This window comes from Ptychodera flava, chromosome 11 (assembly GCF_041260155.1).
Source record: "Ptychodera flava strain L36383 chromosome 11, AS_Pfla_20210202, whole genome shotgun sequence".
Lineage (NCBI taxonomy): Eukaryota > Metazoa > Hemichordata > Enteropneusta > Ptychoderidae > Ptychodera > Ptychodera flava.
In genome coordinates, this window is record NC_091938.1 from 20,449,818 (window position 1) to 20,466,626 (window position 16,809).

At 38.3% G+C, this 16,809-nt stretch overlaps 1 protein-coding gene across 2 annotated transcripts; it reads right to left on the bottom strand.

The window, feature by feature from the left end:
- Positions 1 to 6,361: 6,361 nt before the first annotated feature.
- Positions 6,362 to 16,430, bottom strand: LOC139143764 (uncharacterized). 2 transcript variants are annotated; one of them, XM_070714313.1, is made up of 7 exons: positions 16,066 to 16,430; positions 15,424 to 15,508; positions 13,850 to 14,032; positions 13,243 to 13,506; positions 11,621 to 11,775; positions 10,294 to 10,463; positions 6,362 to 9,004 (listed from the first exon to the last, which is right to left on the bottom strand). In XM_070714313.1, exons 1-5 carry the CDS (start codon positions 16,216 to 16,218, stop codon positions 11,648 to 11,650), a joined length of 813 nt encoding a protein of 270 aa, XP_070570414.1. In that variant the 5' UTR covers positions 16,219 to 16,430; the 3' UTR covers positions 6,362 to 9,004; positions 10,294 to 10,463; positions 11,621 to 11,647. The 2 variants fall into 2 exon arrangements, with proteins under 2 accessions (XP_070570414.1, XP_070570415.1); XM_070714314.1 differs by having other exon boundaries at positions 15,424 to 15,505; positions 16,066 to 16,389.
- Positions 16,431 to 16,809: the final 379 nt, after the last annotated feature.

Consider the following 16,809-nt stretch of genomic DNA (forward strand, 5'->3'; position numbering starts at 1 on the left):
TTTCCTACATATAGTACATGCAGTATAAAACGCTCACAGCTCCGACATTTGGGTCCGTGTTTTTGTTTTTCTATTATGTGAAACTCCATAATAAAATGTAATCGATATTCGACATGGGTGTACCCTGCATTGGCATGATCGAGGACATCTCAGAAGCCACAGTGCAGAGAATCCCTCTCGGGTTTCATAATATTTAGGTAATTGCTTATAGCGGAGGTTGAGATCATGCCTATAAAAATGTAATGCACCAAACTTCGATATTAGATACAGTCTCTATGGTTGAAACTAGACATTGACTTTTATGATTTAGTATTTAATAATCTTTGACTTTTCTATGGACCCCTCGTGTACGCATGCGCGTACATGCCTCTGCTCGAGGTTGGGAAATACGCGGTTTTGTAAACATTTTAGATGTTCATATGTCGTCTGCCTCGTTGGACTTGGCACGGTGCGTCAACTACATAAGAGTTTAGGTCAGATTGAGTCCTGAAGATGCACAGAAGTTTTAGAACGATAAGAGATAAGGGACCGTTCAGGTTATACGGAAGGGGTGGCAAATTCCTGTTATTGGTTTTCAACTCGGACATGAAAGATCGCCCGGGCCTGCATCCACTCCCAAAAATGACGAACCCCTTCGACAATATAAGGAATATGATGACCCTGCCCCGAAAAATTAAATGACACAGTGTTAATAATAAGCTAAATATAAATTGTAAATTACCTAGTATTAAATTTTTAATATTGTTCTCAAAATGTTATTTTTATGGTTTAATTAACCTTTCTTGTGAAAGACACTACAAAAATAATATGAAACCATGTACTGTATTAACTTTTCACCCCGGTTTTCCTCGCTCGTAAGCTTATGTGAAAATTCTAGTCTCTCCCAAAAATGATTTACTTCACGGGCATCAAAAATGAAACCCCACAAGTGGTAGATCCGAAAAGTGATTGTAAATTGAGAGTCAGAATGATCTATCCCCGAGGAGAATAAACATTCCGAAAAGAGTCTCTTCCAGAAGACAATGTGTAAATTACACACGGACTATATGCAACAAGTGGCCATGCAACTTTTCGTTCAAATTTCCAATCATTTGTTTCAGCAGCTTTTGCTCTGCAAAATATTTCCCATAATTTTTTTTGTTGACCACCCTGTGAAAGATTTAATGGACTATTCCTAGACAAGGGCTTCTGGCGTGCAATACCACGAGGACGTATATAGCAAAAGTATTAACGTCTACCATGTACTCGATATAATTCGGAATTCTTCGGAAAGGCAAAAAATGTCGACGGTGAATATCAACGCTGGGGGGCAGACGTGCCAGGCGAGGTGTAGCCAGAAAATTCACTTCTGTATGAAAAGGAGCTCCACTAACTATAGGCAGCTTAAAATATTTCTTATAAGGGGTAAAATTATTATGTCATATTGTCCGTGTCTTTGTGGCACATTCTATTGCTTTCACAATATGACATATATCCAATTTTATGCAAACCTGTTTTTAAATTAAACAATATAACGTGGGACTAACGTGAACTAAACTGGCAAATTCAAAATCTACTACAAATGCCATTTCAAAAGTGTTGCCTTTTATCACATGTGCTTATGGCAGCTTAAAAGAAATAAAAGAGAACACAGTAGGGTATACACAAAGTTGTTAATTTTGCGTTTACATTTTCGCTTGTGAAAATGAAAAGTGATGAGCGATTTTCCTCAGAAACCTCCTTACTCCTGCTGTACCTTCTCCAAGCCACGAAGTGATGACCCAGGAGAATTTGCCCCAGCAGGAAAGGCTAGACAGCCATATTTTTCAGAGTGGACGGAATACATGTGTGCTTTCATGGCGTTGCACGGCAGATTCTAGTCTATTGGCTAGCCGATATTTGCCTTGAAGTCGGAGGTTTTTGCGCCTTCGCCATATGGCAAGAATACGCTGGCTAGGGAATAGACTGGGGAGATTCCCGCCCTTTTTCCAGTTTCCAGTCATAGGAATACATGTATATCCCCCTCCCTACCCAACAGCAATACTACAACACATTTACATGTAAGTATTTGTGTTCAGCTTGTTGCATCATCTCCTGAGGCTCGAGATGTGATGACCGGATCACTGCGGAGAGGGGAAGCTGTGTTGCTCAGAAACTTTGAGTTTAAATCACGCGACAGCTGCTGTTTTTGTTGGAATATTGGTGAGCTTTAGGATTATGCCGGGCATGTCTCTCAATAAAATCAGGTATCGGTTCATCACTGTCCTTTCCGCGTGGAGGGACATGGCGGTACGTTTACGGATATTTAACCCTATGTCGTTCGCAAATCACATAGAGATGACGTGCGATACGCGCGCACGCGTGTGAACCGACGACGAACCCAAAATTCAAGGGACGTTCTTTCCTATCACGGCGGCATTTAGTCGGTTTGTAGGTCAGTGCTCGAAGAGTCGATCTAACCAAAAGGCTATTTAGTGTCCCGCGTACGTCAGGAGTACGGAGGTTAAAGTTTATATCAAACCAGTGGTACTTGACCTACAAATTAACTTTATTAAATGGCGCCAGAGAGAAGATAGTTATGGACAGAAAACCTAAAACGACATCAACTGGGATACCGGTCTTCAGCTCGGTCATCAGGCACGAAAACTTCACGTCAGTAAAATGGACGATTTGTGACTCGGAGCTCGGGGAGATACCTCACAGGCACTGGAAAAGTAGCCCCTTCTTGTAGCAAATTACGAAACCCCCTCCCCTACCCCGCACCCTGCAGTAGTTGAATTCCTTGAGTGAGAATGCGTGGTTGAAAATCGTGACACTGCCACTATTACAACTTACCGTCGTGTAAAAAATTAACCGTACTTTTAAATGTATATCTCTCATCAGAGATGACTCCCCAAACTTCGTGGGCTTTACACTCAACAGGTGTGCGTCAAAGATATGTCACTGGACTACTATTACGTGCGCAGATAATGGGGTCAAAGTTCATGTCCGAAATGAACTATCGCTCACAAATATGGAATGACCTCTTTATAGCGAATTGAGATGGAGAAATGTAATTAGGGGGGAGGGGAGGGTTCGGCCGCTGCACGATACTTTCTTCCCGTTTTAAAGTAGGCCTTCGGTACTACATTGTAATCCTTTTATTGCGCAAAATACACCAATGGATCGGAAGTTACCTAAAACTCCTGGCCATTTGCCGTTGGACGAGAAGAGAGTACATTAATCTAAAAACATTCTATGATGTTCTGGATGTAAAGTCTAGTTAATTCATCTTGGTAAAGATTGACAAGATTTTTTCGTAGGGAGTGTTCGATTATTAAGGTCGGGAGTGGGCCGGCAAAATCCAGGGAGGTGTGTCACCTTAAATTTGAAAACTGCAAAGAGGGGTCATGTATTTTTCAAACAGCACAGAGAGGGTCACTTGATTTTCATAAGTATCCATCTCGTCAAAAAGCAGTTTCAGTGTTCAAAAATATTCTGGGAAATAAAATAATTCCCTGCATGATTTCATTCTCTGAAGTCATTTCACTGTAAATCTGAATAAAAGTATATGTATTATCTGTCACATGAACATTCTTGCCTTTGCAATTCTATACAAGGTTGTCTTCTTGTAAATTGGGCTCGCTGAGGGCAAATGAACAATTCCCATCAGCCTTTTGCTGAGGTAAGGCAATGATTAGGTCCAAGCTAAATGTTAAACTGAAACCTGGCATACATTGAAAGGATCCCCTTGTGCAGTTGTATAGCACTACTAGCATTACAAAACTTATCTGAATAAATAAATACAAGGGCTGGAATATAAACGAAAGGTTTCAATGACTTTGTTTTTATGCCACTAAGCAATTAAAGGAAGACATATGTATTATAACTCTTAGAATAAATATAAAATATGTGTACATACTATACGGTTAAGTATCCTCGGCCTTCAGGTAGCATTATGGTATTGTGGCCAGAGTATTCCACTAAGGTGCATGTCCTAGATCAAGCACTTTTAGCTCACTTTGCTTCTCCTACTCCAGGAGCGGTGGGTACCTACTGTAAACTGGCTATTTGAATCCTTCATTGCCCTATATCCTGACCATTTTTAGTGATAAGGGAATTCCAAATACAACACTTCCCTCTAAAAATGCATCTATATGTGAAAATGCACAATTTCCCTTGGAAGTGAGGTCCGATGGAAATGTGGTTGAGCATGTTACAGAGTTTTCAATCAACCTGGTAGACGTATATCAACAGAAATACCAGGATGCGTGGTCCAAGAAAAATCACTGAATGACCATGCAGGTTAATATTTTGGTTCAATGCTTGTTGAGAAGTACACAATAAATTACATTTAAAGAGGAAAACTATATTTAATTTACATACAGGTGATTTACACAGAATGAAATAGAAAGTAGAATAAAACACACATTTATTTTAAATATAAAAATTCTTTAGAAGTGTATGGACCATATGTTAGATTGCAACAACTGGAGTGATATGGCAACAACGTAGGAATTGAACAAGTAAATCGGTAATTATAGTGGCAGATATATATATCATACTCTGCAGGGATTTTTGCCGAGGAAGAGGATGTTGATGTTGTAATCCATGAAATCTGCAGCAGCAGAAGTGATGAAGATTTTTTGAACCTTCCGAGACACAGTATACAGTGTATACGAGATCTGGAAGTAGAGCAGGATCTTGAAAAATCTCTTTTCCACTGATGTTATATTGTATCTATGCACCGGTATGGCCAGTGTTATCATTCAAAATCGGATCAAGCAATATTGGGGAGGTTCATGAATTTTTTGTCATCTTAAAAGAGGTCATCAATTTTTGGGGCCAACGGGGATGTCACTTATTTCGACTGATGCACAAGAAGGCCGGCCCACCCCTGGAAATAATAACTTAACGCTCCTTTATCTTATAAAAAGATAAAAAAAAAAACATTGCTATTGAAACTTCTTGGATCTTTAAAGTCGGCGATCTAGTGCAAAAACCACTCTTCACCGTTCTTCTAGCCCCTCCCAACTTCCCAGATCTTTTATTCTGTATATTTGATCACTCTGATCAATATCGACTCTCCCTGACTCGATACCGCTGACGCACAGGCGTATAATGTGGACCGAGTACTTTTAGTGTAAAGTTAGTAGGCTACATCCAGACGTTCTGATACGTATCCATATGGATAGTCTACGTATCAGAACGTCGGAACGTAGCCTAACTCTACACTAAAACTGCTAAAAGTACTCGGTCCATATAACGCCTGTGGGCTAGCCCCTTCCACGTAAATTTGTCTATTTTCAGATGTTAGGTGAACAGCCGGTGAAAATCACAGGTCAGATAGTTAAAAATCCCGATAAAAATAGGTCGATACGTTTTAAAACTTCGCGCGCACGCGGGCGAGAGATGGTCTCCCTAGTAACCGTCGTTAGTGTTTCCAAGGTGACATCACCAGGCTGATACCTCATTCTTTTGCGTGGTCGTAAGTTATGATGTCTTATTACACAAGTAATAACAGATGTATGAGTAATTTTAATCCTCTTAACAGACGTATGAGTAATTTTAATGAATTGTTTCATAATAATCGTAATATTGATATTTTAATGACTCATTTAAGTCTGACATTAGACAAGTTATTTTTTAATGACTGTTCTTGTTGTGTTGTTTGCTTTGTTTTTTGTCTGTGTGTGTCCTACACTTGATTTTAGTTTTGTAAATACTTTCTGTTTGGTGCTGTCTTGTTCAGTGTTTTTTAACCGTTTTCTTTTGAGCTTTTGAGGAACCTGTAAATGGGACTTGATCCCGTAGGATTTCCGAATAAATAAATAAATAAATAAATAAATAAATAAATAAATAAATAAATAAATAAATAAAGTCTTTCTAAATTAGCTTCACATCGAGAGTAGTCCTAAGCCTCTATGTTATGGCGACATATGCTTACAATTAAAACATTAGGCCTAAACCATAACAATTGTCAATGGCAAGATGCAACGAAACCATGTACAGAAACATAGAATGCTTTATGTGTATTTCTGTGCGCGAGTTTACTTGTGTATCCCTTTTCTGTAGAACATAAAGCAGCAGTAGTAAGATTCCGATATTTTATTTCGGAGTAGGCCCATTGAAGACCTTGGTGACTTGGAGGGCCTGGATTCTCGAGGAAAGCGCCACCTACTGGTATTGTCCATTGATTTGCATAAAAGTTGTCGTAGTTGGCGCTATCACAGTTACGACGTCAGCTAGGTAGGTATGTAGGTAGGTACCTACCTACCTACCTACCTACCTATAACCTACCTACCTACCTACCTACCTACCTACCTACCTACCTACCTACCTACCTACCTACCTACATACATACATACATACATACATACATACATACATAACATTTAAATCATCATATTTGCAAATCGTGTTTAATGACAAAGTGACAAGACTGACATTAATATTTTGGATAATACATTTGACTCCTCAATGGTTTTTGGTGGTTTTTGTATCTTCAAAGCTTCAAATGCAACCATTTTGGCGGCAATAAGGCATATTCTTTCTTCATTTAGGATATTTATGGACAATTTTACAATTCAGAAAACAAGACACAAATTCCTTGATCAATAAGTCCTGACAAAAGACACCGAAATAGGTCTCAAAAATGCTTTGTGTTACTTCTGCCATTTTGGATTTTTGGCGTCCGTTGTGCATTTCCACGAATAAGTTTAGATTTTATAAATCAAAAGCTTCAAATTCCTCGACATCTGTTAAACTTGATCAAAAACAGTGAAATCAACCATTCTTTGAAATTCACTTAAAGTTAAGATATATTTGTTGTGGAAACCATTTTGGCTGCCAATGCTATCTTGGCTATTTGGTATCCATATTTGGGAGCGTTCAGTTATTACAATGTGTCTGATAAAGTGCTCCATCCTAAAATACCAAATCATAATACATGGGAGTGTATTGGGCAAACTATTAACATTTTCCCATAAAAAACTACATTTGTACATTTACATATGTTTGAAGATATAAATGTACTTTGCTTGCAGTGGCAGGCAAATAGTGCATGTATGTACGAAAATTCGACATTTGGATTTAATTGATAATGTCGATTCACTATGAGTAAACTATGTAATACTATTTCAATACAAACTAGCAATATCTATGCATTTATAGATGTTTGATAATTGACATAAATGTGCTTGATTGGAATAGGGTGGTTACAATTCGTATGTGAACAAAAAATTGATTTTGGAACTTCACCGAACATGTTGATTCAATATACATGGGAGTCTATGACAATTTTACTCTAAAAACATTTTTTTCAGATATGAAACTAACAATATATGTACATTTATGGATGTTAAATAATTTATATGAATGAACTTGATTAGGCTAGGGTGGTTACAAGTGATGTGTGTACAAGAAATTTGATTAGGAATTTCACCAAAATGTTGATTCACGATACACTGGAGTAATGAGAAAACTATGAATATTTTTTACAATACTAAACTAACTAAATCTTTGCTTTTGTAGGTGTTTGACAAGTGATACTTGGTTCAAATAGGGTGTTTGAAAGTTCAGATGTGTACAACAATTGTGATGTTGAAATTTCACCTATCATATTTCACTTTTCATGAGAGTCTACTGGTAACTGTTAAACATTTTCCCTGACAATACTTGCTATATCTCTAATATGTAAATAATAGGAATTGTTCATTGCCCTCAGTAAGCTCGATTTACAAGAAGACAAGCCTAAGAGTTGCCAAGGCAAAATGTTCACGTGACAGATAATTATACTTTTATTCAGATTTAGAGTTAAATGACTTCAGATAATGAAGTCATGCAGTGAAACATTTTTCCTAGAATATTTTTGAACACCAAAACTGCTTTTTGACGGGCAGATACTTATGAAAATTAAGTGACCCCCTCTTTGCTTTTTGAAAAATACATGACCCCTTCTTGCAGTTTTCAAGTTTAAGGTGACCTCTCCCTCACCCCGACCTTAATAACTGAACGCTCCCTTACTGTTTGCATAACAAAAGATCTAAATTCCTCGACCCTTCAAACCTGTCTTAAGAGACATCAACATGCCCAGGTGATTCACGGTTACTCTACCCCACGGGCAGAGTAATCGTCGTTGATTGAATTTGCGGCCATCTTGAATTTTCATGCACATGTCTGTCAATGAAATTTTCGACTCAACATCCCTTGTAAGCACAAAAATCACTTTCACAGCATCTCATAGAGCTTAGATATTACCATTTATATGTTTTGACGGCCATCTTTGTGGCCATCTTGAATATATTAAAATGCCCAAGGGTACCATGGTGGCATCATGCAGATCCTGATTCAGTAGGCTTTGAAGATACAACGAACGCACAGAATCATTGCAGGGACAATTTTTGGGGGAGGGGGTTGTACTTGGTCACAATACTCTAGACACAACAAAGGGATGCAAAAATATACGTAATATAAGAAAAAATGTAAACCAAGTAAAAATACAATGCGCTAAAAATTACAAAATCGGAAACATAGTTAAGTACATTTCTAAAAGGCACCACAACCAATACTGAGTACATGACAGAAAGACTAGACATTCAAGACATCCATTTATTGGTAGATTTTCTAAAGTGGAAATGCCCCCCCCCCCCCCCCCGCCATATTTCATACCCCTATAGTGGACGAAAAATGCCTCATGGCACATGCAGACACACTTTCCTAATTATTCCTATTATTAACTTTTTTGAAGGTCTCAAACTTTTCCTCGCAAAAATTCTCGTATATTTAATGAAACACTGGGCACCGCTTTATGTCAACCGATGACGAAACTCTTCTCCTTAATTCATAACGTCAGATCAACTGTCACGAAACGCGCACTGACATGGCCAAGCACACCATAAGCTTATTCAAATTCAAACAACCTGATGTTATTGCAGTCGTCGAAATAGCAATCTCCGCGGCATTTATAACCATTCCATAAATCAACATGACCAGTTGCGTCTGAGAAATTGCAATCTTGAAACACGATGATTCCCTTCTTCGAATTCTGCAGAGAGAGAGAGAGAGAGAGAGAGAGAGAGAGAGAGAAGAGAGAGAGAGTCAGAGAGAGAGAGAGAGAGAGAGAGAGAGAGATGTAAAGTTATAAGATTTACAATATCTCAAAAATGCAAAACACTACTTTCAAAACTTTCCTCAATATTAAAGGCCTGATCAAACCCATAATTTCAAATTTTGAATTGGGATAGGGACTCGTAGGTCATATGGATATGACAAGACGGGAACTATTTTCATAATTTTGCATGACTAAGCTTACTATAAGTAAAAGAAATGTCGACTTTATTTTCACTTCAAGCTTTTGAAAAACATAGTTCCAATCTTGTTATAAGCTTATAATATAAGTTACACTGGCCATCATGAACTTTTATAAACTTCATCAAAATGTACTGAAAATTGAGAGTCTTGAATGTCGAGGATAATACGAATCTTGCGTCTTAAATGCACAAGCTGTCTCGTCAGTGTAATTCACAACCAAACCGTGGTAGTTGTCGCTCCTTCGAAACTTAACTCCCAATATTCAGACGTTGATTTAATCGAAATACGCCAATCCACGGCCACTCCATTAGTATATTGAAACGCATATTGTGGCCACACAGTTACATGTTGTAGCCCACCTGTACTTGCTTCAGGCACGGTTACTCAATCAGGGGTAGGGTAACCTTACTTTAGGGTGTCGTTAATAGCCTGTTGTAAGGACAACCATCACGACCATTTCTCATATCGGCAATCAGAAATGGTTCCGGCTGTGGCACTCGGATGATGGCAGGGTATTCACCCTTGTAATTCGCAAAATTTCAAGATACCCCCTTTTCGGCACTTCAAATAAAAATCCACGTTGATTTTGAAAAGTATTGGAGAAAATAAACCAAACCACATTCTAATTTACAAATCTAGGAGAGGTAATTTACCATACACTTGCAGCCGTGTTAATGTTGTATAGGGGCAGTGAGACTGTTTTCAATATAAATACATCGGTGTAGTCTCTTGGTTACCCCCATTACAGTCTGTAGCAAGCTGATGACCTTTGGAAACAAAGTGTACATGGTGACATGTTAGCATTTAAAATATTTCTTATTTTTTTGAGATAATCTAATCCTCTCACGGGCCAGGTTTTGAGAAAAGCGCCTCTCTTCTCTTGTTTTTCAGAGACCTTGATGAAGAACACACGACATCCTCTAGGAAAACCTACGAAAACTCAAGGATACCAGCTTTCCCCAAGGAGTGCCCCCCCCGGAAGTTTCACAGGCTCAGTCACTAAATTTCAAATCTGAGCATTACCGACAAGCTCGCCTTAAAGTCTTCCTCTTTACTTCCTGTTGTTTTTGCAGCACCTCTGGTCTTTTCCAAGTATTCTCGCATCATTCTAACTCTCACGATATATCGATCGCCATCTCTGTTGGAATATTCACCCCACTGTGATCCATGAGGGTCAAAATAGATCCGGTGTCCTGTAAAAGTTAAAGGGCTTCATTTGTTGAGTCAAAGTATGAAAATTGGGGTACTTATTCAATACGACAGTTTCAATACTTCTGCAGATGAATTTTGACTTATATAACGATTGCCGACGAAGTTCATGTTTGACGAGGACCAGTGAGTTTAATATCACATGCAATCATCTCTAAAAGGGAAACCGTCGTCGGAACTGCGCCTGTGCGAGTTTCTTGTTTACAAACAATGTATTTCGTGCACGGTATCTAGATGTACCTCATCATCATAGCTGCAACATTTACGATGTAGATAATGACAGACATGTTTTAACTTTCATCAATCACCATCGTACTTTGGATACAGTGTTTACATTGGTCGCATGGGTCCCGTACGACCTTTGAGTGTAGTTCCGACGTCGACTTTTTCCCTTTAATTGGTATGTGACAATACTTGAAAAAAGAATGTCTAACCTTACATCCGACACCCCCCCCCCCCCCCCCGATCCCTTGCGACTTAATAAGCCTGACTCAACTCGGTTGTATAGGGGACGATCATCCTTCTGTGTCAACATGCAACGTCAAGTCGGGCTCACCCAACCGGAACAGTACACCACAAAAAACATAGTCCCCAAAACCAGAATGGTTGTTGCGAACGACTGTACTGCGATTAGCGCACCTAAAAATCAGGGTTTTAAAGTTTTGCTCACTCTTTTGTCAAAGAAACTTAAATCTATTGTTGTGACACTATGAATGTCATTGTTAGGTTAAACACGTGATATCGATCTGGAAACGTGAAGGCATAAGAACAAAGCCTGTTGAAATTAAGAACAGAAGCAACAGATCGATCACAAACCGATGATATTACCTGACATCAACTATTCTTTATCACTGAAAGCCTGTCTCGTCCCGAGTAAAGCCCGTTTTCAGCACGGGATTAATTGTGTGCCGCCTCTACTCATTCCAGAGCAACACTATGCTACGTCTACAATACCAGAACAAGCGAAAAGTATGTTCGTCTACACAACGCCTATCAATGCCACGATCGGTTAGGCTACCAGTTCATCTGTAGCTCTAGGAAGTTAACACGGTACAAGGTGTCTGAATTGTGCAGGTTTTGAATCTCTCTCTCTCTCTCTCTCTCTCTCTCTCTCTCAATTTAAAAATTGCACCAAACTCACCAGAAGCGATCAGTGATCTACTGAGTTTCATGGCGCACGAATTTTTGCCCTCCAAGTCTGAGGGAAGCTTGCAGAATTGTACGATGGTTGGACTAGAATTGATAGTATAGTATTTAGGATAGTTTGACCACATTTCTGAAAACTTGGCCATTTCACTGCAAAACACATAATAAAAAAAGAGATTTGATTATTCCAAAATCAGAAATATTTAATGTGATGTACGGACAACTGTCTAGCTGAAGGGAACCTTTGTCAATGCAATAGCTTTCTTCGTGTTTACAGGCCAGGATGAGCAGTTCTAAAAGCGGAAGCCTTTGTGGAGGCCTGTGCTCTGTTTTCATGTTTGTGTTATATATATATATATATATAAATATATATATATATATATATATATATATATATATATATATATATATATATATATATATATATAATATATATATATATATATATATCACATATACATCTATCTGATGATTGCAGAATGCATAAATTAAACCACAGTCCCTGTGGATAGAGGGACTGTGATTAAACTTAAGAAACCGATATTACTTTGCTCTTGAAGTAACTGTTATATATATATATATATATATATAATATATATATATATATATATATATATATATATATATATATATATATATATATATATATATATATATATTCCGGACTGCAGCTGTCTACCTGTACGTATGTATGTATGTATGTGTATATGTATGTGTATGTATAAATGGGAATAACATGGCAATTACTTTACTGAATATGGCTTGTTCGCATAATGTTTGGTATTTTGCTTAAACAAAAAAGATACCATAATATTAACTTTATATAGATATGACGGATTTTGAAATGAACCGGCAGTTTCATTGAAAATAATTTGCTAAAAAGAAAGTCACACTTCAGTAATGCATATTTTTTTTTCTATAGTGTTACATGGTAATATCAATATGTCGTAAGCTCAGAGGTTTGGATATGGCGGTTATAAATCAGTGTGTCATTGTACATTATTACAAGTATATATCGATTTGGTTACCAGCTTCTGTAACTGTCTAACAAAGTACAATTCAACTGCCAACTACAAACCAGGAATACGCTATTCTGAGGGTTTATTTGACATTTATAGCTTATATGATCAAATTAGTCGACCTTGGGGTTGCATTTTGAGAAGGCAGATTGTGACGTCACCAAAACACCCAGAAACAGAAGAAATCACGGAAAAAAACAGCGACTTCGTACCGTAGGGAAAATAACATTTTCAGGTACTAGGCTTATGTGTCACAGATATTGATGGAAATCTTAATTGCTGATGAAGAAATTGAAACTTAGTCTCTGTTGTTGCTGCCTTCAGTATCTGCATCCTTAACACGTTTTATGACACCAGGACTAATTTTTGATAATCTCTCTGAAATCATGGTCTCATATATCGTCAATACGTGATTCGGGGATTTTGTGGTCGACATGTCATTTTTTGTTATTTTCAGCGAGAATATTATTAAAAGAATGAGAGAATAGGGAACTATCAGTCTTTAAAATAATTGGTATACGCAATGTATGGACGTAAGCTGGGAGCATGGGTAAACGGCATATGTCTGTTCGATAAGAGACAGTTTACACATTCATACCGTCATAGCTGGTGTCATGAACGACTTGCAATTTCCCGCTTTTCAGCGCATCCTTTATAACTTCGACTTCGCTCTTCTCTGGAGTAGAGCGATTCTTTTGGAGACATCTCCCGACTTCTCTGTTGTGCAGGGCCATTAGCCTCGTCGGCAAGTCTCGAAAGTGCGTCCGTTCGTCAGCATCGCCAAATGCCTTCGCTGTGTTGTAGCCATATTTCTCAGCGACTCTGTAGCTAGTCAGAGCATACCGAAAAGCGTCCTGTGTTCCTATATCAAGTTATGAAGAAATGGTAGAATTAATGAATTTATATCATATTATATATTTGTAAAAACTTCAATAAAGAGTGAACACATAGATCTCGATCATTGCAAAAATAACGCAGTCTTGTAAAGAACAGTTTGAGGCAATGGATGGAAGTTGATGTAAAATTTAAATGCGTGTCAGTCAAGTAGAATTTATCATGCTCTTATTAAAATTGAGAAGAGGGAAAAGCTTTGTAAGAAGTACAAATAGGACTAATTCATAATCTTTTTGTAAATTCTGATCGTGCTGTCTCAGTCTTGTGATTGTGAAAAAGTCTTTAAATAAAACTCGATTTCTTTTCCTCACCTTTTGTATCAAAAGCACCGACAGCATCTTTCCTGCTATTTTCGGCAATTTTGCCGATTTCCACCGCTATGTCAGAGTTAAGGATGTTCAGTATCTCATCTTTTATATGCTTATCGAAGAATTTAAAATTGAAATGCTTGTAAGCTTTCCTTTCCGTCAGGCCTGATGGTACACGATCTAAATCTGAAATGGTAAATGATTTCATGGAGCATTATCATTATGCATTAAAATCATTCTATGATGCAAAGATATATGATTCACCAATTGTTACAAAGTGTGCCTACTACCCATCCATCCATCACCGTCCATCTATCTGTCTATTTGTCTATTTATAAGAAGAATATTCTCTTTAATGTAAGAATTCCTTTCGCAAACAACAGGCACTGTTTTTACAACTATTTTGTGGACAATTTAAATGTTTAAATACAAGTAACAAAACGATCGAACGTAAGTAGGCGTTCTCTTCACGGAGGAGACAGCGCCACATCGTCACCTGAACCGTCACCCAAACTACATTTTATTTGTTATTTTCTTATTTCTAGGATAATGTCACTTGTTTTGTAACCGTATTTCAATTTTGTAATCAAATGCGATAGTGTTATAACTACAATTCAATTTTTGCAATATCAAGATGTAAATAAAGCGCCACCATCGTTCAGTCATGTAAAGGGAAGCATTTAGCTAAAAGTTACCCATGCCTTTAGTCCGAAGTGATTGAATGGTCTGCGTTACAGACGTTAACTCCGTTGTAAAAATTACGTTTTCGTACTAAAGAGACGAGAAAGCTTTATTCGTCAGCGATCCAAAATAAGTTTGAGATCAGCAAACAACGGAGGAATTTTAAAAAATAGAATATCTTTCCGCGAGATGCACACCGCCGTGGCACAGAGATGCATACGGAATTGGTTTTAGTGTCTAAAAACTTTCGGGGGCATAGATCAGACAGCAGTATTGCTTCATTGTAAAAACCCGGGCTGGTTTGGCGATGACTTCATTTTCGAAGTGTTCTAAAACCTGCTGCTGCAATTGTTGTTGTAAGCCAGTCATGTCGAGGCGAACGGGTGTCCAGATTTGAGACAGATTGCCACAAAAGTTATTTTACACTACCACGTGACCAATACCTTGAACGATTGCCATATACAGGTCGCTAGTCTCATGATAGACCCCAGTGTTGCATTAAATATTTGGAGTCTTGACAAGATGTTTTTAAATAAAATATGATGCTAAGACAAAAATAGACAAACTTGCCCGGAGAGTTGCCTGTATGTGGATGGATCGGCAGCCAAACACAACCACTCGTTTATTTATTTATTTGTATATTTCTCGTTAAAGGATTTCTCCATGTACAGACATAACTAGGTGAAAATCCTATCTAGAAAGGAAGGTGTAATCTACCATGGGTCCTAGTAAATAACTAACATGAAAAAGCCGAATTAATTTGATGAAACCACTAGGAATTAAAGAGGAGCCGAAACTATTCTTACCCTAACACGACGGAAATTTTTGGGATATTTGAATAAAGAAGGCTTTACAACAATCAAACATTTGTGAAGGTAGCTAAGTATAGACTTTACCGCAGGTATTATCCCTCTTCTCCCTGGGCAATTCTTGCGCCGATCTCCGGTTCTTGAGTTTAACCTCGTTACTGTCGACGTCCTTCTGTTAAAAGGGAACAAAATGTTAGGAAACTTATACACGAAACGTAGTAGCGCAGATTTCCAAATCTCTCCCCTACCCCGTCAGCCATGCCACAACAAACATGCTGTGCACGCAATGGTGTAAAACCCTTTTTGCACACTGTAGAATGTCAAAGTTGAAATTATGGCCTCCTCCTTCTTGCTGTTTGAGGTACCCCGACGTCGACACTGTTCCAACTTTCACCGTCGTGGTTTGCAAAATTTACAGTTTCAGGCTAGGATAGCCGTGCTTTTGCGGAACTTAGCGAATCTTACAGCCGCCAAACCTTCCGCTCCTTGTTTAAATCAAGCGATTTCGAAAACTCCGGCCTCCGGTGGTCACACAAGAAAAGTTTTGCCGACCCGAGAACTAGTCTCATACACTTGCGTCTGAGGTCAAGTAACAAGGAAACACACACTTATGCCGATCATTTATGCCGCCAATTTTTCTTAACTTGCTTCAAGGAATTCAATACAGTAAAGCGGACTCTGGCAAAAAATTCTTTGCTGAGCTCAAACGAGCAAAGTAATACAGCTCACCGTTCCAGTCTTTTCAGGGGCGACTTCGTCTGTCTGTGCATTTCCTTTTCGATCACTGGTCTCATTACTTCCTTGTTTACCTTCCTGTGGCACCGTTGCCACCACCAACACGACACCAAACAGACAAACCACAAGACACACAGCACCCTTCATTTTCCAGTCTTTCTTTCGTTTGCCGTTTGCAGTCCCAGTAGCTAGGTGTCTGTAAGCCCTGTACAGGTATATCTATTCAAGCGATTTCGAAAACTCTTCCAGTTGTCACTCAAGAAAAGTTTTTGCCGACCCGAGAACTAGTCTCATATACTTGGGTCTGAGGTCAAGGAACAAGGAAACGCACATTTATGCCGATCGATAACCTTGTTCACAAACGGGGGTGCAACACTTTGAAACAAAAGGTACAGGCGTATTGTTATGAGAAATCTTGTCACAGGACAACCATTTGGTAACTCGGGGTTTTAGTATGACAGCATTCAATGATCACATCATAGTAGCAAAAAGCTAGCAGAATTTTCATGGGATGTTGGTCAATATAAAGCATAATGATTTGAAAAAAGAATAACACTCCGAGAAAAATACAAGCAAAACACCACCTCATAGCAATCATCGCAAAAACTGTAGTTCGGGCGCGCTGATGACTACCATTTCAAATTGAGTCAGACTGATCTTTGGTGAAATTATTTTGGACACTCAATTTGTTTAAATGCAATATTAGTCTGTTGTTAGTGTCACTCATTTTGACGCAGA

Excerpts from the sequence above, each read along its gene's own strand:
- LOC139143764 (XM_070714313.1), bottom strand. The coding sequence starts at position 16,218 with ATGAAGGGTGCTGTGTGTCTTGTGGTTTGTCTGTTTGGTGTCGTGTTG. Across the intron at positions 13,507-13,849 it reads CGGTGCTTTTGATACAAAAG|GAACACAGGACGCTTTTCGG; the intron begins GTGAGGAAAAGA and ends AACTTGATATAG. Across the intron at positions 11,776-13,242 it reads TCATGACACCAGCTATGACG|TGAAATGGCCAAGTTTTCAG; the intron begins GTATGAATGTGT and ends TGTGTTTTGCAG.